Source organism: Tympanuchus pallidicinctus, unplaced genomic scaffold (genome assembly GCF_026119805.1).
Source record: "Tympanuchus pallidicinctus isolate F22 unplaced genomic scaffold, pur_lepc_1.0 scaffold3, whole genome shotgun sequence".
Taxonomy (NCBI): domain Eukaryota; kingdom Metazoa; phylum Chordata; class Aves; order Galliformes; family Phasianidae; genus Tympanuchus; species Tympanuchus pallidicinctus.
The window spans coordinates 34,191,406-34,215,999 of record NW_026294747.1 but is presented as its reverse complement, the minus strand read 5'-3'; the positions used below and the strand labels follow the sequence as shown (position 1 = coordinate 34,215,999).

At 36.3% G+C, this 24,594-nt stretch overlaps 1 protein-coding gene across 3 annotated transcripts in view; it reads right to left on the bottom strand.

The window, feature by feature from the left end:
- Positions 1 to 24,594, bottom strand: part of AKAP6 (A-kinase anchoring protein 6) — a 272,758-nt gene that overhangs the window by 14,162 nt on the left and 234,002 nt on the right. For all 3 annotated transcript variants that reach the window (XM_052694146.1, XM_052694147.1, XM_052694148.1), the window contains one exon: positions 18,522 to 18,737. In XM_052694146.1, the coding sequence (XP_052550106.1) occupies positions 18,522 to 18,737 (216 nt within the window). The remainder of the gene's footprint in view (positions 1 to 18,521; positions 18,738 to 24,594) is intronic.

Below are 24,594 nucleotides of genomic sequence, written 5' to 3'. Positions count from 1 at the left end.
AAGTACAGCCTAGTTTTTAACTTTTTCTGAAACAGACCAGTCAGCTAAAGTCACAAACATTTTTAGCAAGGATATGTATTTTTCTTTCTTTTTTAAAATATTTAGCAAGCTCACGAAACAAAAAGGAGAAATTAGAGATGCAGTAGTTGTTGGAGAGAGCAGCACCAGGCAGATTTTTGAATAAAGCTCTGGTTTGAAGAATTAAAAGTGGTGTCATACCGGCCTGTTTGCACACACAGCAATAGCAAGGTGAAAACTAAGACTATCTGAGGCCAATCTTCATTATGTCAGATGTCTTCTTATCAGCCTGCTCAGTGCATCGGTAGGATGCTAGAAGATTGGAGTTATCATGATTATGATATATATGTGTAAATGTGTGTGTGTAAACACAAATGCACAAACCCCTTAGCAATTTTTCAAATTCTGGGAAATTTAGTGCAATTAGTTACACTTGTTGATATCCAAAGAAAGGTCATTTTGCCAGCCAGTTATTGTTCCTCTGGTGGAACTTGGTCTCCAGGTGGCTTACCACAGATTTCAACAAGTAGATATATGTGCATATATCATCTTTCAAACAATGACTATCTTCATATATGTCATCAAATTATAGGCACTAAACAGTTAACTCTGGAGTCAACCTCAATGACCACATGGTTTAGAGTTCAGAGAAGGTGAAAAGTTTTGATCAAGTAAAAAATTGTTATTAAATAGCAACAAAAAGAAACACACCATAAAGTATATTTCCATTTTTATAGTACCATTAGGTACACAACATTCAGAAAGCATTTACTGTCTTATGAAATATATCTAGCATATTTTAAAAAAGAACAAATTAAATTACAGACTCAGAAGAGTGAAAGATTGAATTAATTCGACTGCATTTGAAAATGCTGCTTTAAAGTCTGGTTCTTTCCAGTGTGAGCCCTGAACTACTTTGCTTTGGATAGTAATCCCATTTCAGTGGGAAATCTCATATGCACAAAGTGTGCACATCAATATTTGCAGCATTGGTGTCTAATGGTTAAACAGTTAATCTGCTGAAAATGCTAAAGGCAAGAAACAAAATTGTCATATAAGGATATTTCCTCAATCACAGTGCTCTTTGAGAAAAAGTCTTAAAAATATATTTTTTTCCACTTTTTTTGTTTTTCAAACGCAGATAGTTTTGTTTTTCCTGCAGCAAATTTTATGAAACAATGATTCTCTGTTTCAGGCTCATTTGCATGTGCTACTCCAATACAGATACTTTGTGTTGGTAAAACAGGCCTGTAATGTAACCCCTACATACCATTATATTTTTTAAAAAGAATTAACATGAAAAAAAAAAAAAAAAGCTTTTACAATAATAAATACAAATTCTGTTCCTCCCTCCCCAAAACATATCCTTCAGTTGCTGTGGACAAATTATCCAAACTCAGCTCTGCTTTAGGGCCAGAGGAAAAATAGAGAGAAAGAAAGAAAACCATCCCCCACCTCCAGGAATGTGTGCACATTCAAGGAAGACAAACATGATTTTGTCTTTTCAAAAATGCAAGCATGCCAAGTACTTCTGCTGCAAGAAACAGTCATATTTACAGTACCCACTTCACCTCTGCTTCATTTTCTAAATGAGGTTCTCTATATTATAGCCAATAAAAAAAATCCCCATTTCCCAACACCAATATTTTAATATGTATAAGCATACGCAAAAAAATTCAATGTGCATAATATTGAAGTAACCTGCACATTAAAATATGGTCTCAAAATATATAGAAGCCTTATGCTTTATTATATATCACTGGAAAAAAAAAAACAAACAACAATTATTAAAAGATATAAAGATATAAAATAATCGTTATAATTACAATTAAAAAAAGGATGTGTTTGTTTGCTGAGAAAATAAGAATCTGGAACTGTGGTTTTCACTTTTTCTGTCTTCATTTTACAATTACCTTTCTCAATGAAAAGGTACACTCAGTCCTGCACATGCAGAACTTGACTTTTTTTGTTTGGTGTTTACAGGCATTGCCAGTGTCCTACAGGGGTGGCTATATGCACAGATGCCATAGGAAGGACACTGGCTTCACTTCTGCTTTCTGAAGTCACAAATGCCACTTGTCTCAACAAGTCTGGGTCTCAACACAGCCTGGGTCACATGGAAACAACACAGGTCACATCACTGAGAAGCTGCCTGCCTTCATGTTGACATGGAGAATTCTCCTATGACTCTCAGAAATAAAAGATTAAAGGATTGTTCCTTATATCTAGTTTTTAATATTGATAATTTTCTGAAATGGTAGCAAAGGGATAGTCTCACAAAATGCTGCGACAAATGCACATGAAGCAAAAGTGCAGAACTGAATTCTACCATTTGAAAAAAATTGCACCCTTTGGCATTCATCAATGCTTGCAGAACATTTGCAGAGACCAAACAGTGGATGCAAGCGCAGTGAGGTGGTGTGTGGGGCATTTTAACAGTGACAACAGCAATGTCAAACACAAGCCATGTTTCAGACAGCTGTGCAGATTTTTAGGAGTGCAACATGCACACTTCTGTGTCAGAGAAACTAACCATTCTCTAGACATTCTGCTGCTCTTCAAATGTCTTGTGAGCATACTAGGTAATACTTGAGGTCAGTTATGCCTGCACAAGTCCTGTGATCAAACTTTAAGTTTCCTGATAAGCTCCCCACAGCACCAGATGACTAAAAGAAGTGAAAGGCTCTATTCCGTCTACCACTCAACAAGCTAGAGCAGCAGGTGAGCCATGCCAGTAGAAGGCCTATAGGAACTTACTTCTATCACAGGCCAAGGCAAAAGCGGGGATTCAACACAGTACTTATTCTTCAGCCTCTGTGGAAGCTGTGGCTTCCATTTTTGCCACTGTATCCTCCTGTGGCTTTTTAACATCTCTGGTTCTCATTTGCTGAAGAAGCCCTTTAAGTGTTACTAGAGAGCAGAACACCTATAACATTTTAATGTTGAATAATATTGTCATCCAAATAGGTTTACAATCCCAGACCTATATTCCAAGTTGTGTTTATAAGCTCTTTTCACATTTTTGTCATGAGAAAGCCTGACTACATGGCATATTTTACAGACTGTTGTTTTTGCTGCTTTGTAGTTTTCTTTTCATCTGTCAAGAGGTTACATGACAGGATTTTTTCAACCTTGAATGTCATTTTGGTCTCACTTCTACTTCAAGGGAATATATTATTTTCTTTGTGCAAGAATCCAACACAAGCCCTTAATGAAACTCTTAGAAAAATGCTCCTAGGTTGACCCAAACCGAAAATGTTGCCATGTATACCTAGTTCAGTAAAGACCAAATCCTGGCACTCTACCACAGACACACGCCCATGCAAATTGCAGGCAGCTCATTCAGGCTAAGTCTCAGACGTTGATCCAATCAAGGATTACTTTTTATAGTAAAGACAAAAAACAAAGCAAAAAACACAACACTGCCACAAACTGCAAGTCTGTAGAACTGATCATGCTTAAACAGGCTTAAAATTACTGCTTATCTAAACTACAGAATTTCATCACAATTTTTCATCGCTATGCCCCTTCTTGTGGCAAATCAGTTGTCCTCTGCATTTGGATGCTCTTGCATAATTGCACTGGCATAACAAAATCACTGTTGTTTTGGCTTTGTACTAGTTACGCATAGTTTCAGTTTAATATATTTTACATTGTACTTTATACTCCTTTAAAGGTGTACTCTCAGTTAAAGCAGAATAACTCTGTGGACAGTGCTAAAGGACTAGGTAGATGCAACAGTCTTCTCTCTTGTCACGGGTACCTGAAATCACAACGTTTAAGAGCTTTGTTTCAACAGAAATAACTGTTTGTGAGAAAACACTAAAAAGTGAGAACCACTGTAGAAAAAAAGATAGGACATTAGCTTTTGAGATTTTAGCCTTAGGAGAAACCTAGAAAGAAAACTTTCTCACTAAAAGCTGGAAAAGAAAGACTTTAATTTCCAAATAAAATCTTAGAATCATAGATTATCCTAAAAAGACTCAGATAGATCAAGTCTAACTCCGGGCTCCACACAGGACTGCCAAAACTCAGACCATAGGTCTAAGAGTACTGTTCAGACTCTCCTTGAATTCTGGCAGCTCAGTGAAATGATCAGTGTCCCGAGGAGCCTGTTCCAGAACCCAACCATCCTCTGGTGTGGAACCTATTCCTGATATCCACCCTGACCCTACCCTGACACAGCTCCATGCCATTCCCTTGTGTCCTGCAGCTGCTACCAGAGAGCAGAGGCCAGCGCTGCCCCTCTGCTTCCTGTCTTCCCATTTACAAGAAAGGGAGATTTGATCTATTATTTATAAATAGCAGAACTGCACAAAGGATATCTGGGTCTATCATCAATTTCTCCTTCTCACAAAGCAGTTAAGAGACTATCAAATTTAGCCTAATTCATATCAAGGATGACTGACTCGTTTTTCCTCACATGTAAATTTTCAACAGCATTTCTTTCTTATCTCTGATCAGGCATTTTCGATGTCATTGATCCACAACCCAAAATTTATCATATTGACTAGAGGGGAGTCAATAAGCAAATATCGTGAAGTCAGAGGCTCTCAGACTATTGCACATTACAAGTAGTTCCAGTCTGCCTACCTATGGATTTCCAGGAATTAAGTTAAACATCACTACTGTCAGTAAATGGTGGAGAGTTATGACAATGAATCCAAATGATAGTGGTAAGCACCCTGAGATCACACCACAACTACAGCTCATTGACATTACACAGTGCATATCTAAAAAGTGCTGCTTTTCAAATGTTGCAGAAGAGAAACAGGAGCCTTATCTCCAGATGCAAGAAGTCCTTAGGCAGAACTTTTTCAGTAAGATCATCTCACTCACTCTCAAACTTTCAGACTTTTTTCATGTGTCCATCACTGGTAAGTGCCTGTTATTTATGGTTGTCTCTATACATAACAGATGCCAACATAGCCCTGGAGCTGGCCCGACAAAAAAAAAATTAAAAATTAAAATATATATATATATATATATATATATATTGGCAATTTCAATCTCATCTTAGATGCTGAATGAATTCTATGCAATCTGTGAAGTACCAGTGTTAAACGTACAGTTTGTTTTGGTCACTGGAGAAGTTATTTAATATATGAACACATTATAGAAATTCACTTAGAAGAAGAAAAAGTAAAAAACAAGTACTCCTTGTTAGGGTGAGAGGTTTGTATTTGCCTGCTTTAGTTTCAGAATCACACACAGAATCACCCGGGTTGGAAGGGACCTCAAGGATCATGTAGTTCCAACCCCCCTGCCTAGCAGGGACACCAAACACCCACATTTAGACCAGGTTGCCCAGGACCCCGTCCAACCTGGCCTTGAACACGTCCAAGGACGGGGCATCCACAACCTCCCTGGGCAGCCCGTTCCAGGGCCTAACCACTCTCCTTGTGAAGAACTTCCCCCTAACATCCAACCTAAATCTTCCCTCCTTCAACTTGGATCCATTTCCCCTAGTCCTGCTATTGTCAGCCCTTTTGAAGAGTTTGCTCCCCTCCTGGGTGTAGGTTCCCTTCAGGTATTGATAGGCTGCAATGAGGTCACCCCGCAGCCTTCTCTTCTCCAGGCTGAACAAGCCCAACTCCCTCAGCCTGTCCTCATAGGGGAGGTGCTCCAGCCCTCTGATCATCTTAGTCGCCCTCCTCTGGACCCTTTGCAAAATCTCAATGTCAATATCTCAATATCAATGTCAATAATCTCAATAGTTTGGCTAAGTACAAAATGACACTGGACTGTATTTTATTACTACGAAAATATTACTCATTATGTCATTATGCAACATCCTTCTATTGCAGGAGAGCTTATTTAAAACATTGTACAGTTTAGATTTGGACTCAAATTAGAACATAAACTGAAAATTTAAATCTATCTACATATCTTATACCTTATGCGGTGGTGAGTGACAAAGTCCAACAAGCAGCAAAAGTTTACAAAGTGATGTAATAACTGAGGGGCTCAGAGCTGTAAGTACTAATGTTATTAGAATAAATGTTGTTAGCATGCAGCTTTAAAACGTTTTGTTTCAAACTGAAGCAATATTCCTTCTCCCTTCTAAAACAACAAAAAAGAGTATTTTAAAAATGAAACATCCCCCTGCTTTGTTCAGTAAACTTGCTGGATGAGCTGTGACTCCATAAAGTTTAGGAACTCATTTATTATGTTGCTAGATTAGAAGCTGCATTTATTCACACAGTGCATCTTTAAAACTTAGCTTTCATTAGAGCTGTGGGGAGGCCTAGTCTTTCTCCCTTCTCTCGAAGGTGAAGCTCAAGAAGATAATTAACCATGAAACAATAAGGAGGCTTGCTGGGTAAGCACTAGTGTGAAAACAGTTACTCCTCACAAAAGAGGGGAAATTAGCTGGCTGGATAAAAAAGGAAGTGTCAGACTGGAAGACTGAAAGGGCTGCCAGCATAAGTAGATAGCTCTATGCATCATTAATACAATTTTTTTTTTTTTTTTAACACTTAAACTTCACTGCTCTCTAAATTTAGATGCATTTAAACGCTATGTTTGAGAGGAGATTGACATGCCATTTTAAAAGAATTTCTCTTAAACTTTCCATTTTCACATTTCACCAGTTTTAGTCACCCTTCCCACAAATGCAGAAGTTCACCACCCTTTCAGTACTCTTGTTTACAAAGCCGACGTAAACAGAGCATTCTAAAAAGATTCAATTTGCTCGTTGTATTTTACAAGCACAAATTATTTTATATTAAAACACATTTTTATGAACAGAAAGTTTGTTTCGATTTCACTGTTTCACACAGTAAAGACTTATGATGTGTGTTTCCTTTCAAAACTTCCTTCTACTCAAACAGCGTTCCCTGAAGCAGCCACATCTTTGGCAGAAATTCAGTTATAAGCTATGCCAAAAGAAATTGAATAAACAAACACTGCTTAATGCAGCTGGGTAGGTAATTTACATATTACTGCACACCAAACATGAAGGCCTGAATATGGATTAGAGCTACAGTGATGACACAAATATCTTATGTGTTAGAGGAAATAAAAAATTCAGATCATCATTGCTAATGATTTACATGATATGATTTAATGTATACTGTATTACTTCAGATACATAAATGTTCATATTTAACTACTAAAGAGATGTATGACTTATATTTTCTGTTTTACTAGAAATCTTGAAAAACTGTTAAGTGGATGCAGGATGCATTTTTCAAAGTTTCTTTTGGTGAAAGCAGCCTACCCAAATGACTGCATCATATTCTTTTCATACAATGAAGGAAAAAAGAAACGAAAAGAAATGAACAAATACAATGAAAACCCTCTAGGCATTGCTTAAAACTATATATATATATATATATATATATATATATATATATATATAGTATTCCTTTCTGCTTTCAGCTGATAAAGCTCCTATAGCATCCTATAATAATGAACAATGACACACTGATTATTCAAATATATAATAAAGATCCTGCAAATATATGTTTATAATGACTGGAATCATCCAATCTTTTCAGGATGGAAATAAAGGCTATACAACTTGTTACCAAATGAGGCTTCTTCTATTCTTTCTAAAAATTGTTTTGCTTGAGAACTCTTGAAGATATCAGAAAATCAGCTTCAATCACAGTCATATATCATTCCTTGTAGAACTGTGCTCATTAGAGACGCAGTGCAACAAGTCACTAAATTAATTCAATAAACACTATTTTGTGACTGTTGTATTTCTCTTCTCTGTAATCTTTTAAAGATGTCACGATTTCATGATATGCTGATATTAGGTATAGGAATAAAAAAAGACTGATGTCATCCTGTAATCAGAACAGAATGCACTTCAAAGCTCAGAACTTTTATATATATAGCCCTATTCTTAGTTGTCTAAATTGGAATTTCTTTCTTTCAAATGTGACATTTATCACTGAAAATAATAATACTAGCCATTTTTTTTCCTAATTTCCTGAGATGCATGAATAAGAGCAGGTGAAGGAAAGTGATCCTTCCTCTCTACTCCACCCTGGTAAGGCCACATCTGGAATACTGTGTACAGTTTTAGGTTCCCCAGTTCAAAAAGATAGGAATCTCCTAGTAGTCCAGCAGAGGGTGAAAAACATGATAAAGGGCCTGGAGCATCTCCCATATGAAGAAAGGCTGAGTAACATGGGTCTGTTCAGCCTGGGGAAAAAAAGGACAGAGGGAACCTGAAAAATATTTATAAGTCTCTAAAGGGAGGTGGGAGGCAAATAAATGAGGCCAGGCTCTTCTCGGTGGTGTGCAGTGATAGGACAAAGAACAATGGCCTAGAACTTGAACATAGGAAGTTCCATACAAATATGTAGAAGAATTATAAGAAAAAGATTGATGAAGCACCTAAACAGTTACCCAGAGAGGTTGTGGAGTCTCCTATGGAGATATTCAAGACCCATCTGGACACTTAACTGTGCAACCAATTGCAGGGAACTTGCTGTAGCAGGGGAATTGGACTCAATCTCTTAACATCCTTTTCAACCCCTGCAATTCTGTGTTCTGTTCTATTCCATTTGCAATTAGTTATTTTTGCCATTTAAACCCTGCATGAACGTTCTTTCAGTACCTGCATGTACTGGAAACACCAGATTTCCAGTTTCTGAATATCATATATTGCTACTAGAACTGAGAATTCACTTGAAGATTTTATGCATCTTACAATTCAAATCCATATGTTTCTGGAGCACAGGATGTTTTGCTATCAAAGCTGTGGCTTCAACCAAACTCTTCCAACCATTATTTAGTATGTAGCATAGGAGAAAAAAAAAAAAAGCCAACAACAAAGATTGACTGCTGGATGGTAGAATACATGCCATCATGACCTGAGCATGCCATCATGATGTCGACTTTCCCCACTGTATAACTATAAAGCTCACATTTACAGATTTTATAAGATTGAATTCTGCTGCCCCAATACCTGAATTTTTGTAATCAGTACTATTATTTTTAATTGTGGGAAGTGTTGTTATGTATAAATGCAAAGAAATTAAGAATATTAAGATACACCATCAGTGGAAGACAAATACCATATCAGGAGAGACATGATATAATGATAATTTTCGTGATCATACAATCATGAAGTTATAGAGCTATGAGATATATTGGCACTCAGCTCAGTCTCTGAGGGACTTTAAAAAACAACCACTAAAAAATTAAGGAAATTTAAAATAAATAAATAAATAAATAAATAAATAATCAGATCACCAGGCAAGTCTTAGCAGCTTTCTGCCAGCTATGAAATTTCCTCACCTAACTGGGAAACAGAAGTATCTTCTTGGCCACATGCATAAACACAGAAGTTTTGTATACCCCAAAATAAAACACTACCAATTTCTCACTGGATAATGCAGCATCACTGACCAGCCATAGAAGTTACTGATATATAATGAACTACTTTTAAGCAACATTAAAATGCATACATTTCCTCTCTTTCCAAAATTGCATATATGAACAGATTAAAATTGCATTAGCAAGAAAGGGAACAGAGAAGAAATTATTCTCAAACTTGAATATAAAAGTATACAAAACCTTGTGGCATTGTACTAGGTAGTTCATATAATTCTTCCTTTAATACTGAGAAAAAATAGATTAAAAAAAAAAAAAGTCTAAGCATACAGGATTTAAAGAGAAGGCTTAAGAGACACTGACCACAAAAAAAACAAAAACAAAAAAAACCCCCACATTAGTCCAGAGGCACTATTTTGTACTGAATTCAGCAACAATGCTTTAAGACAATTATCACACCAAAAACCTTGACCTATGATGATGACATTGTTTACCTCAAGTACCTGAAATCAGTTTTTCACTGATTATAGAATAAGCTGTGGTTAGTAGCTATATATAGTCAAGCAACCAGTTGGTTTAACAATTATATCCTCTGATTATTTTGCTTTTGCACTCTTTCTGTTTAAAACCAGCAGCCATTATGAAGCATCTGCACTCTTACAAAGAAAGATATCCTATAAAAAAAAAAGTAAATCTTAAATCCTGCATAGAAATGTGTGCGTCATTAATAAAAATCAAAGAGGATTTGGGGTAATTAAATATTGCAGCAATTGATTTTCTCATTAAAATAGCTCTTTACTTTCAATGTAATTTTGTTTATCTTCCTGTGCTCACACCAACAATGTCAACAAAAAGTAATTTTCACCTCTTATGTTACAAAGTTCACTGGGTACCTCAAGAGGACACAGAAACCATATGTGCCTGTGGAATTGACAGGAATTTACAGAAGAGAATCATGCATATCAGGGAAGTATTTTCAGTTAGTTGAGGCGGATAGTGGTTGAAATCTGTTACTATGAGTTGGTGATTGAGCAAGCTACAAGAGAAGCTTGCGTAGGTTTCAATACATCAGAAATTACAAATTCATACCTAATCAACACCATCATGGCCCACAGATTTGTGTGTGTTGAGTTAGCCTACAAGATCTCTGAACAGATTCTCCTCCACCAAGCAGAAGTCTTTCCTTCCCCAGACTCTCTAGCTTATCTCAAGGGTCTGGAATTCCCAAGAGGCAGTCTTAGCAGTAAAGACTGAAGCACAGAAGGTGTTTAGTAACTCTACCTTCTCAGTGTCTTTTGTTACCAGGACACCCATCTCATTCAACAGCGAGCCCACATTTTCTTAGTCTTCCTTTTGCTACTGATATGGTTAAAGAAGCCTTTCTGGTTGTCCTTGACCTCCCTCACCAGATTTAAATCCAAGTGGGCCTTAGCCTTCCTTGTAGTGTCCCTATATGCTCCTGACCACATTTCTATATTCCTTCTAAGTGGCTAGACCCCTTTCCCACATTCCACAGACTTTCTTCTTCCATTTCAGCTTCCCATGAGCTTCTTCTCATCCATGAATATCTCCTGCCACTTTTGCCTAATTTCTTACTCTTACAGATATACAGATCTTGACCATGGAAGAAGAGGTGCTTGAATGCCAGGCAGGTCTCTTGGGTCCCCTTAACTTCCAGTGTTCTAATCTATGGAATACCCTTAAATAGGTCCTTGAAGAGGTGAAAGCTGACTCTCCTGAAGCCCAGGACTGCAATACTACTTTGTCTCATTCCTTCAATGTAAGATCCTGAACTGCTATATCTCATGGTCACTGCATCCAAGGCTACCCTTAACTTTCATTTGTTTCTTGTTTGTAAGAACAAGATCCAGCAGCACATCTCTCTTCATTGGCTCCTCCACCACCTGTGTCAGAAAGTTACCTTCCCTGCACTGAATGAAACTCCTTGATTGTGTGCACCCAGCAGTATTGTTTTTCTAGCAAATACCAGGCTGATTAAAGTCCTCCATAAGAATCAGACCCTGTGATCATGAGGCTACTTTCAGCTGCCTATAGAAGGCCTTATCAACTTCCTCCTTTTCATCAGGCTACCTCTAGAAAACACCCACAAACGTGTCACCCATATTAGCCTGCCCCTTAATTCTCACCCATAAGCTCTCTACTCACTCATCATTAATTCCTAGACAGAGAGCAATACGTTCCATTTGTTAGCTCACTATAGAGTAAGACTACCACCTTGGCTTGCTGTCTGTCCTTCCTAAGAAGTACACAGCTATGCATTCCATAATACTGAACTACCTTTTCTGCTCTAAGTGGAAGAAAGAGTAAGCTGCTCTTGAAGAGGCTCCACAGAAAAGCCTATTCCTAGCACTACTCATCTACATATATCCATACTGTGCTACATACAAAGATTTCTTTTCCAACACCCCTCTTTCATTAACTGAGAAGAACAAAGGGCATGCTGAGTACATTTCCTCTCAAGCTTAACTGTTTACCCCACTTCCAAATCATCTGGAACTCGTGAGAAAGTTAGGAGTATCATTTTCTGTCATCCCCAGGCTTGCCAGAGACTGTGAAATAGAACTGCCTTATTCTCTGTACTCTGAATTAGCCATTCGTTTCTTTTTGCCTAATCAAACCTACAAATAAAGAGTTCATAACATTATTAAAAGTAGATATAGATAGAAGACTGACTTATGGCAGTGAGCTCATATGACTGCCTCTCATGATTTGTGCTCTCTTAACGAAAGCATCTTGCTGAGATGAATGGAAGCTAGACTGGCATCACACCTGGACGTTGCCCTAAATTGTCAGTTGTGCAGTAAAGTTTTGCATTCTCTGAGAAATCTCTCTGGAAAGACCTAAATGTATTAACTCTATTCGCTCTATAAAAATTCACTGCAGATGACCATGCAGGAGATTTTCTCAATAATGTTACATAGAGCTTATTTGTTTTTTGTTGTTGTTGTTTGTTTGTTTTTTAAATAAATTTTCACTAAGAGTCACTGCATCTGTGTTATTAGGTTTTGTTTTTTTGTTTTTTTTTTTTTAGAAAAAAGTTACATCTGATTTCATAATTATGCACTATTCTTTTTTGGATTCTACAGAAGAGTATTCCATGTCACAAATTAGACGTGTAATACCACACAGAAGCTAAAAAGCTTACAGCACCTCAAGTACAAGAATTGTGATGAGCCTAAACAGAGTTACATACATCAGAGACTATCATCAAATATCAAGCCACTGAAAAATGGCATACTTTAAGAAAGGAAGCTCCAAAGAGAGCAAACTTCAGTACTGAAACATGAGCAGAATAAGATGGCTAAAAGAACCAAATACAAGCAATCAGTATCACACTATGAAGAAGTGTAATATCAAAACAAGAATAACCTTTGACAGATAACAAAAAAAAAAAACACAACAAAACCAACTTCTGAATATTCAAACGCAAGTTATACAGTTGAAAGAGTAGTTAGAAGAGTATTTTATAGGTGTTATAGTTAGAAAGATTATCGCAGTGAAAAAGAAACAATCAAGAAGGAATTGATCCAGTACCCAAGGATCTAGGCTTGTAGTAGAAAAGTCCAAAAAGGAGAGATCTCCAGAAAGAGATCTTTCCATAGTGATAGTAAGCCCTTAAATGGGGTCTAGGAGGGGTGCATCCAGGCTCCATTCTTTCTGGTCACACAGTTGAATTGCCTTCACCTGTGTTCCTGCAGGTGACTCAGTCCTTTTCTCAGGTGATAAATCAGTGGTTTAGGCCATAACTCAACATACACAAGTCAGTAAATAATTACTTTGTGAGGGCTAGATTATGCAAAAGATGCTCAGCACTTTAGAATGTGTAGTATGTCCTCCTCAGCCAATTAAGGTAAATTTTACTCAGTACTTTGCTGTACTGCTAATCTTCCAAAATTTTTTATGCAAGATTTCTAGCTAGATCTCATCTCACAAAACAAGAACTTGTAACAAAATTACAATCCTATAGGAATCATGTTTCTAATTTATCTAACTATCTAGTTATCTAATTATCTAGCTATGTAAAAAATAACAGAACAATGTTGAGTACATTTTTTACCTCTGAATGCAGGGTTTTGTACTGTATCTTAGAACAAGTGTCAGTCCATACCTTGGAAAAACATTGAACCAATGTATTAAATACAGAGAACTGAAAGGGAGAAGAATACAGTTAGCAGTACACTTAACATTATTAAAATCTATTTTCTTTGGAAAAAACATTACAGAAACAGATGAAGAGAGAAAAGGGTAAAGATACCTGATCAGAACCAATACAGTATGTTTAAATGACTTGTTTTTTGAAGTCAGTTGTAAAGAATGAAATAAAGAGAAAGCTGGGAAAAATACTAAACAGGGCTTTACGGAATCTTTGTTCCTCTTATGAAACAAGCACATAAGAAACAAACTTGTGGAAGAGAGAGAGGTTTGGGTTTTGCTTTTTTTTTTTTTTTTTTTTTTTTTTAAAAGTGAGCTGCTTTACCATTGCAGATTTTCCCAAGTCCTTACAACTCTAATTAAAATGTGGTAATTGGTTATGTTACCTCAATTACCATGATGCATGGACATTGATGCAAAGCGACATCAATTGAATCCCTTGGGTGTTATACCCCAAGGCCACCCCATTTATTGTGGCCTTATTATTTTCAATTATGTGGTTGGATGTGTAGCATACTTTCCAGCCAAACAGGGGGTTTTGCTGGACATACAGTGTAGTGTACATACAGGATGACTCAGGAGGAAAAAAATAAAAGTTTCCAAAATTTCATGAAGCATAGTGGTAGACTTAAACCAATGAATACTTCAGACACTTTCTGGACAATGTGAGAATTACAGCACCTTAATCCAAATTATCTTCACTCAAAGTCTCCATTTAAAAAGCATTATGAATACGGTCCCTTCAATAATTAGCCCTCTGTTGAATAAGAAAAGAGATTGTGCGCTCCATAAAATTGATATCTTTCTCATTCAGTGAATGAACAGTCTGGAGAAAAAGCAGTTTCTCTGGTCCTCAAAAAGGCAGGAATTGAATTGCAATTTAAGAAATAACATCTATTAGAAAACACACTTTTGTCTCTCTATGAGCCACAGCAGTTTTACGTATTCCAGTACTGACAAAGCTGTTCCAGAAAAGTGAATACACAGAGTAACATCATTGTGGCTTCCTATACAGAGATATATCTGACTTGGATAGGACATCAAATTGTGAATATCGTGACTGCTGTAATAATGCACTGAGGCTAGATGCTTACTTAAACTGAATATACCAATTGGCTAAGCAAATGATCAAAAATACTGCCTAAAACAACTTACATATTCCCACTTTGAATTAGCTGATGAAAACTTGTTGGCATGACCATGACAGATGCTGTCCCAAATCCATTTTTAACTGTTCAGTTTTCTTTCATGTAGACCAGATCCTCCAAAGGAGAGTGCACAGTGAGTTAAAGCTTCTCCAACTGCTGAGTAGGAATTTCTGATGGCAGTTTTCAGTTTAGTTGACTAAAGACTGTTGCTATTGCTGTTGCAATTGCCAGACAGACTCCTTTTTCTTCTACAATGATTGCCAGCAGGGTCTTGTTAGGTAAACTGAAAGGCATCTGTGTAATTCTGAAGCTAAAATTTAGTTGTCAGATAACATTATACCAGCAAACTATGGAATTATAAATCTGGGGGAAAAGAATTTACAAAAAAAAAAAAAAACAAAACAAAAAGGCTGAGGAACATTGAAAAACATCAGTGAAGACAAACAATTCAAAAGAAACCTAAAACCTCTTTGTCATTAATTCCAGTATGCTTCTGTAATGATATAAGTGGCTCAGATAAGTGACTGGGGACAGAAACAGGATAAAGAAATATCCCAGTACACAAATTAAAAAGAGAGCAGAAGATGCAAATGACTTTTGCACCTCTTTAATGCAATATAATAATTAGGGTTATCTTATGTACTATCAGCAAGTTGGATGCCATGAATGAGTTCGGATGCCATGAAGTTATAAAATCATCTCATCATTTGTTTTCATAAATTACAGTATTTTGTGGGCAATCACAAATGAAGACTTGTTAGTAAGAGATACTGTTTAAGTGCCAAGACTGGCACACTATCAAATACAGAGAGATAGGGAAGCAGAACTAGTAATCCTGGTACCTACACAACAAATGACTACACAGGAACTGAATGAAAAGGAAGTCTAGAATATGCCAACTCAAACCAGGGAAGAGAAAGGAACCTGAATTCTGTAGTGGCTGTGGCATCCGTAAGTGTTGGGGATATAAACAGTTTTATCAACATGAGAAATCTGTAGATGTGGACACACTCAAAGAATCATATTATTATAAACAAGACTAGAATAAGAGCAAAACAGCTCAGTGTAAATTAAATGAGTATCACATCATAATGGCAGTTAATGGCTGCTGTTTCTTAGCAGAAAGAATGGTTCCCCCCTTGCACAATGAAAAACAGTTCAGACCAGCAAATAACTCCAGACTCCCTCAGGCAAAGGGGGAATGAAGCAGCATGCACCTTGTGAAGTTCCAAGCACTGGGACATCAAGCAAAATACAGTGCTTGAACACCATGCCTCAGCTCCTGATCGATTGCAGTCCCACACAGTAACACAAGGCTCTTCACTCCTGCTGTAAGAACAGCACTAAGCTCTAATTAGCACATTACAGCTTATTTAGAGTAACTGCAGCTACAGTGAGCAAACTGTCTCCATGAGCTGCCCACATGCAAGAGGAGATAATAGGCTTTCACTACAACAACTTGGAGTTCTGTTCAGCCCCTCTTGAAGCTACCTCACAAATGCAACTTTTTTGGTGTTCCACACTCAACAGAACAGATATATTTGTAACAACAAAATTGTAAGTTTTGTATGAAAAAGGTAATTTTCATCTTTGTAGTACCTTACCTTTCAGATAAGTACAGTAAAAACCCAGCTCAATCTCTTTTGGGTAGCTAAAAGGACTGCTACAAAAGTAATACCTCCTATTTTATTATATTGGTCCATGAACTCAGAGGCAGATGTTGGTGCTATGGCAGTACAGGCTGAGTCTTCCCACAATATTCTGTTAAATTTTGTTGCTGTGTAACAGATGGCAGCAGAAGAGCAGTCTGACAAAATGGCGTCTGACATGGAAGTGTGTATGAAGCAATGGTGCGTCACTGAATTCTTCCATGCAGAAAAAAAATTGCATCTGTTGACGTTTATTGATGCTTTTGGAATGCTTATGGAGACCCAATAGTGCACAGCACACTGAGCATAATGAGGCAGTGAGCTGTGTAGTGGCGACATTGATGTGAAAGACAAGCCTTATTCCAGACAGCCATGTACATCTTTTACACCACCAAATGAAGAATATCTTGATAAGCTCATCTACACAAATTGACTAATGGTGGTGACTATTTTGAAAAACTGTGTTTTGTAGCTGAGAATTTAATCTACTTAATAGATTATTGTGCTCTTTGTATCTGTCTGTTGTAGTTTACATGGAATTAAATAAGGAGGCATTACTTTTGGAGCAATCAATGTAGTTACAGACTTAGCAGAGTCTCAACTTTTAGCAACCCAAATTCAGAATTGCAAGAACTGATTTTTAGCTATCGCCCAATACCTCACATATGTGTTCTTGAAGCTTCAAAATTCACGTAGTTTTTCTACTACTGGCTCAATAAATAAATCTTTTGCACAGCACTAACCAACAGTTTACTAGAGCTATTGACATCTGAGTAATATAAAAAAAAAAAAACATTTCAAAGATGGAACTATCACATCAACAAAACTGGTGTTTCTCAATAGAATACCAATTACATTTTTCAATTAAAAAAATATTTGCTATTTTGTTTTCCTTCTTCAGTTTTTTCTGTTCTTCAGTCTCAAACCCATATTCTAAACCACTATTTTGCCTTTGACTTCCCTCACTTCTGTTCTTATTTCTCGCCCTCCTAGATTCACTACCATCAAAACTCAGGAATCTTATCTCACCAGTGAGACAGCATTTGTCTTCTCTTTCTTACACTCTCATTTAAAGGTGAATGTACTGTTAAAATTTCTCCTATTATTACCTTCAACACTACAGCATCCTCCTCACCAACTCACTATTTCTTGGCTAGTTCAGATTGATAGTATTTTCATTCAAGAACTGCCATTTTTTTCAGAATGGTATCTTGTATATCTTAATACTACATTAACACAACTCCCAGAGAAATACAGCTTCTGTTTGTTTTTTTTTTTAAAGGAACAAAACTAAGTCAAAAGTAGTATTTTGTTGCTAGTCAGACAATTGTCAGGAAATAAGTACATATCAAGTATTTTTGCCTTTTATTTGTTTTATATAAACCTAAAAATTATATAAGCAAAAATGTCACTTATTCTCAAATCTCATCAAGGCTCCTCAATACATGCATTACAGAGGGTTATCATTGCTGTCAGCGTAGCTGCAGCATACAGGCTTAGGCATTATGATGGTACCACAGAACATGCTGAGCCAATTCATCCATTACAGTCAATGGTGTTACAGTAGGGATTACTTTGTCCCCCCTATGGTTTATTGTTTGAATGTGGATACTGCACCATAATATAGTTTTATGCTGTAGAAAACCTGTCACTTAATGGACAGTTTAAGCAGAGTGCTATTTTGCCTCTGAGGAATCATTTCCCTGAGATAAAAGGGAAATTAATGCATTTTACTTAAATTCAAATAACACAGATTTGTATATTAATCACATACCATGGCATTCTATGTGAAATACAGATCTACTGCTAGGATACTAATTAAAACCAATCATACTTACAAAGAAAATACTTCTTCTGAAATATATTTACAATCAATGATATATGTCTCTGGGGCCAATTCTTTTTGGTACTGAGCAACTTACTGATCTCAAAAGAAAGTGGCTTTCATTACTCAATAGAATCAGATGAGAAGAGATTTAAATACACAGCAAATAGAACACACATATTGTGAATTTATCTTATTAATTAGTGGTGTCCGTAGACTATAACACTTTGTGAAAAACTAAAACTTCACTTGTCATTAGAGACTAGGAACAGCACCATCAGTCAGAAGAAAGCACTCAGTACTTGCCTAGCACTGAAACAATGATTGATGTAAAATGGAATTACATGAGATCTTTTTAAATGGCTGGCGTAAAGTGAAATTACATGAGATCTTTTTAAACCAAGCATCACTCACTGGGTCTTTCTCCAGTCTCTTCTGTAGCCTTGTCTGCCACTGGACAGCTTGCATGACAATGGCTTCCCACCTCCTCTCAAGGTTTACGATTATCAGCTGCATGGACTGGTGATCTGCACTCAGGTTGCAGGTCTCCTGGTCATCCAGGAGGTGCTGGCACAGCCGCAGCACAGAGGCAACCCCACGGCGTCTCTGCTTGATCTCACAGCATAGGGACTGCAGAACAGACAGATGACAAATGTCAGGGTGGGACATTCTATATTAACTCTTATCTGATAGATACTGGTTCTAACAATTCTTCAGCTCTTCCATAAATTCCCATTCTTAATGTCAAAGATTACTGTTTATTTCAAGATAAACACAATCTTAATTGCACATAAGGAATAAAGCTACTTTCAGTCTTCAAACTGATGCCATACATAGCTAACTATCTCAATAATGTTGAAAGTTTTATGGTGTAGACTGGTTTATTCTTCCTTTTTTACATTCAGCTGAGACACATCTGAAATGAGTTACCCTGACAGCAATCAACATCAGAAATTTTTCAGGAAAAAAATGGGGAAAAAAATTGTATTCATAAAATGAGAATATATATATACTGTGTGTATACACACATATATATGCCTCTCAGAAGAAAACAAAAACAAATAGAAATTATGGTTCATCTATACCCTGTCATAGGAGAAACCTTCAGGAAGAAGAGTAAAGAGGTTACTACAAAATCCTTTACAGATGGTTTTTGCTGTCATAAAATCATTTCCAGGGTAGTTCTATGTTCAGATAAATTTAGGAATACTACGATAACTGTCCTTCTCAAAAATGGGTTATTCATAGCATTTATTTCATCCTACAGATTCCAGTGCCACAAAGAATGCAGTCTGACGTAAACTGCGTGATGGGACAGTCACTAAGTCCTAATATTACTGAATATTGATAGAAACTGGAATAGGCTGGTTGTATGCCAGAAAACTACATATATAACTACACTGAGAGTCCTATTGAATAGCTATATAAATAATGCATTTTACATGCCAAAATGAAAGAGAGATCTACCACCCGGAAGCAGTTAATGGCACAGGATGACTTTGAACACAGTTTAGTCTACAAATACAATTGCACTTTATAGTCATTCAACATCAGATCAGGGTTTTATTGCCTCACAATGTGTTTTTATAATATCTATAACAGTAGGGTACACAAAACACAAACACTTCTGAGGATGACAGCTTCAGCCCAGCTTCCAAGGCTCCACACTTTTATAGCATCACAGAGTTCAAGTACACAGCTATTATCAGAGGCCAATGCTACTCCTGAATTTAACAGAACTGTGCTCTACACATGGGAACCTTCCAGATAATTTAAATTATAACTTGCTAACATCTGTTTCCCTCTGTGGGATGCCACAGATGAAAGTGCATGGCCCTTTGAGAAAATCTCAACTACCATCTTTTATGAAGACAGGGTATTTTCCTTTAACTGGAGTTAATAATGATAAATAAATAAACAAACGAATAAATAAATAAATGAAAGCTAGCCACCAGAGCAGAGTTCTCAAAGTTTTTCAAAACCATTGGCTGACCTGAACTTTACCAGAAAAGGAGTTAATATTCTGTAGCAAGTGTATTTAAAGTCCAAAGTTTTGTAACATTTGTGGATTAAAAATCAGGAAATCTACTTAGAAATATTATACATATACAGAGTATTTTGGTAATGAAAATATGCACTTGACCAATAGCATTAGGTGCAAAAGAGTGGTATACACATCTAAAAAATACATATCCTTTGCCTACAGATAGGGTTGAAGTGATTTTTTTTTTAATTCAGAGCCTTCAAGAGAAATGATGATTAAACCCTACAAACATAGCTGAATTACTAATTTACTTTCACTGGCAGAACTGGGCTGTTCTAACAGTTAACAGATTGCTTATTAATCAACAAGGGTAAACAAGACAATGCAATCTCATTTAAGGCAAAAGTTTTAATGCCTAACAGTATTTGTGTTCAAAATGCTAATCATGATAAGACTTCATTAGAAGATGTCTTAAAATGATTAAGTACATTTCACTGTAAGGTACACTCAGTAGTATATCAGCAGATGGACATTTCATACAGATGTTCCACTTATTGATATAATGCATTCTATAGCAATGTAAATTACCCTAACTCTGTAATAGCTGGAATTCTATTACTTCTATAATGAGAGAACCCTGTACCTTTAATATTTCTGAATTTTAAATAAGGTGAATGACAAATTCCCAAACCACTATTTAGGGCAAAATATGACCAGGAATTTTATTATTCAATTTATACCAGAGCTGCATTTTCACTTATGCTTCCTGAACTTGCCCTATTTATTTTCCTCGACTTCATTACTAGTTTCCTACATAGTTCTTGATGTAACCAACATGTCTGACACATTTCCTTTTTGATGCTGTTCATTAGGCTAACATATCAGAAAAATAAATAAATAAATAAAGTCCTACCTAAAGTCAGAGTTCTTACTTTACATTGTGTAACAGCAAAACAATTCATTTTTATGCATGATGGTAAGTTATATACTGCTGGCAGCCAATTCATACAGCTCTGCATTAACTTTCTGGAAGTCAACACAGCTCAGAACTTGGCCCCATAACATTATCTTACCTCAGTCTATCTGATTATGTCATGCCTTATAAATACTGTTCATTTTTGATACAATACCATATAATTTGATGAGGTAAGGGGTATTTAATTCATAAGCCATTATGTGAGTATTTAAGTGAGAACTTCACATTGTGCTATCTGAAAGCAGAGCTACAGGATCCAAGTCACTTCTAATTTACATCAATAATACACCAGCATAATAACAGTAGCTTTACTGAAGCTATTTCTGATTTACATGGCTGTGACAGTGCAATTAGGCCTATGGCACTTTTGTTTCAATTTTATTACATGATATTATAGTTAATATTAAACAGGAGAAGAATGAAGTGCTCGTACCTAACAGCATGTTGAAAGAGTTGGCTATAGCAACAATACTTTAAAAGCCACAGAACTTAATCATGTGAAGACTTCTCTAAACCCCATATAATGACAAAAGCAATAATGAATCTAACTAGTATCATGATCTGGTATACAGTGTCCTTAAGGGACTCAGTAATTGTATCCTATGACACAACACTTCATGGTGTTGTATATCCATCCACAATCTGCTGTTGTTAAAATGGTATGACTCTATGAAAACCTATTAATATGGCAGCTGTACAGCCATGCATGCCTCCAAGGTCACAGTTACTTCAATTCTTTGCTAGGTACATTCTGGATTGTGAATTAACAGCTATAATTCATGATTAATAATACTAATAAAAAGGAAAAGAAAGGAAACAAAATTTCAGATAGATTACACAGTATCTCTGCTGAGACTTGAGCCATATGTCTAAAGAAGCTATGGTAAGCTACTGAGTACTTGACAGTTCAGAAAATTAGGAAATAGTCTAACACAAGACTTCAGAGCATCACTTAGGCTCCTGTGTGTGCAAAAGTTTGTCTGAAACACAGATTAAGAGATCAGACACATGTAGCTCTGTCTAACTTAAGTCTTACACGGTAAGACTTAAAGTAATATATACCGTTTTGTTTGCTGCAGGTGTAAACATGGTATCTGCAGCTGCCATGTGCAAGCTTGACTTTGTTCAGGTCTTTTTGCTTTGCAACAGGTACCCTGAAAACATTGAGGAGTCATTCATTATAACATTATTGACAGTCACACTTTCCCATACCCATCAGAGCTGCTAGAATCCTGGGAGATAATTCTTCCTTCTGCCTACTTCTATTTTCAGTGCTTTGAAGTTATCACCTGCATAGCTACAAAAAACTACTTTCACAGCTTGTTAATACCATGCCTTAAATCACGTGGAAAAGCCCCTGCTGAGTCAAATGACATCAAACAGACTTTCCAAGCCATGGGATAATGGCACTATCTATGAGGTTGGAAGTATCCACATCCTGATCACAAGTTGTTCTCTGCATGGGTGCTAGATTCCCGAGTGAAAAGTAGGTGACAAAAATCTGCAGCTTTAGGCAGTGCCAGAGAATGTAGGAGACCTAAACAGGTGGGAAGTTGAGGAGCATTATGCAGCCCCAACTCTCCTCCATCCCTCAGCCTTTGGGCAATGTATATTCTTTATGATTGAAGGCTGGGAAGCCAGTTTTGTTCTGACACAACATAGCAGAGGAGTTGGCCGTAGAAGTTATTACACCAAGGTTCCTCAGAGAAGGTGTTAAAATGGATGAGCTAATAGTACCAAGGTTCTCAGTGAACTCAGTAGACTTTGAGACTAAAAATATTTTAAAAGTCTGTTTGAAATGAGTTTCCTTCATTTAAACTATCACAACCCACATATAATCACCACATAAAATGTTTATATACAATTTATGTATTGTTCGCTGAAATATTTTTTGTATGATCTGAATTTTTTTCAACCATTTCTGTCTTTCTTACTTTCACTCTATGCTTAGGAATATTTAAAGCCTGTATGGAAATGTCCATGGCTTTGAAACACAGTCGGAAGATGATAAAGGTTATCTTTTACAGATTACAGATTTTCTTTGAACTTTCAGGTTCAGAAGTAATGGCAATGTATACTAGGATCCTTATGTTGTGTTTCTATGCATTGGCAATACTGGCTGTTTTCAGGTAAATGACAAAATTTCCACTAAAGATAAATCTGGAATGATTTTCTATTAAACCTTGATCTCTTAAAGGTTTGCTCTTTCTCCTTGTTACAGGACATGGCTATGTGCAGGAAGGAACGATACTGCATCCTACGGCATCTGTTGTCACCTGATGGAGAATGATAGGAAGATGAAATTATAGATCTGTTGTTATTTAGTACAACAACTGCATATAGAAATTAAGGCAAATTCTGAGAATGGAAGTTATCTTTTTCAATACAACAATCAAACAACATAAATAAACTAATTCACCTCCTAATATCTGATATTTGGCTAGTGTAGAACTTGAGTTTACAACAGTGCTAATGCTTCTAGAATCATGGTTAACATCAATAACACAACAAGCAAAAATAAGAAAAAAATATGCTTGCAAATACTTATTAAAATTTACTTTTCAGCTTTTTTTTCTGTAAAATTGTAATGCCTGTAGAAAATTCTCCTATTTTACATGATCCATGCTTGTATTTCAACTTCCACTCTTATAGGACACATAGTGAAACAAAACTGTTTTTGAATGAAAACGAAAACCAGTAATTCCTCAAAAAATAATGAGAAAGTAATTCCTAAAAACAAAAATGCCAAACGAAAAATATAGGAAATGAATGACTTGTCATCTTTTAGAAAAATGCTGCCAAACCTGTGTGCTATTGCTGATTTCAAGATTAAAAAGAAAATGTCACCTAATATGGGAACTCAGCTCACTTGCAGACAGTGGGACTTAATCTATACTGAAGCTAAATATTCTATAAGTATGCAGTGAAGTGCAAAAAACAGCAATTGAAAAATGACATGATTAAATGGCACAACATGCAATCATTTGCTCTCAATTATATCAATGTATCTTCTTCATTTCAAGGAGTCAGGCAGAAATATTGTTTTTTAAATGCCTCTATTAAATTGGGCACCAATAATAAAATAGATGAGGGTCCTAATAAGCTCATTTACGTAACATACATCACACACCACAAAACTATTCTCTCCAAACGGGTTTGTTCATAGATTTGTCTCCTGGTTGTCACCAGTCTTGGCTATATTAATAGACTTTAAAGGCACAAGGCTTGCAGACCATTCAGTGGAAAACCTTTGTACTTAACCCTTGAGAGATCTTTAATGCTAATTATGGAGAAAGTATTGATATAATATCTTTGCTGTCACATTTTATTATGATGATGGTCACAACAGAATCTAGGACTGACGTTTTAGAAATATCATCTAATTGCAAGTCAGAAACACAGAATGACAATTTAAAGTAGATTATGACTTCTCCCAAAATAATGAACTGGTTCTCTATTTCAGAGGTCCACTTTTTAATAGCATTACAACCACCCAATTGCTACAGTGATCATTTCTTTCTGTAATT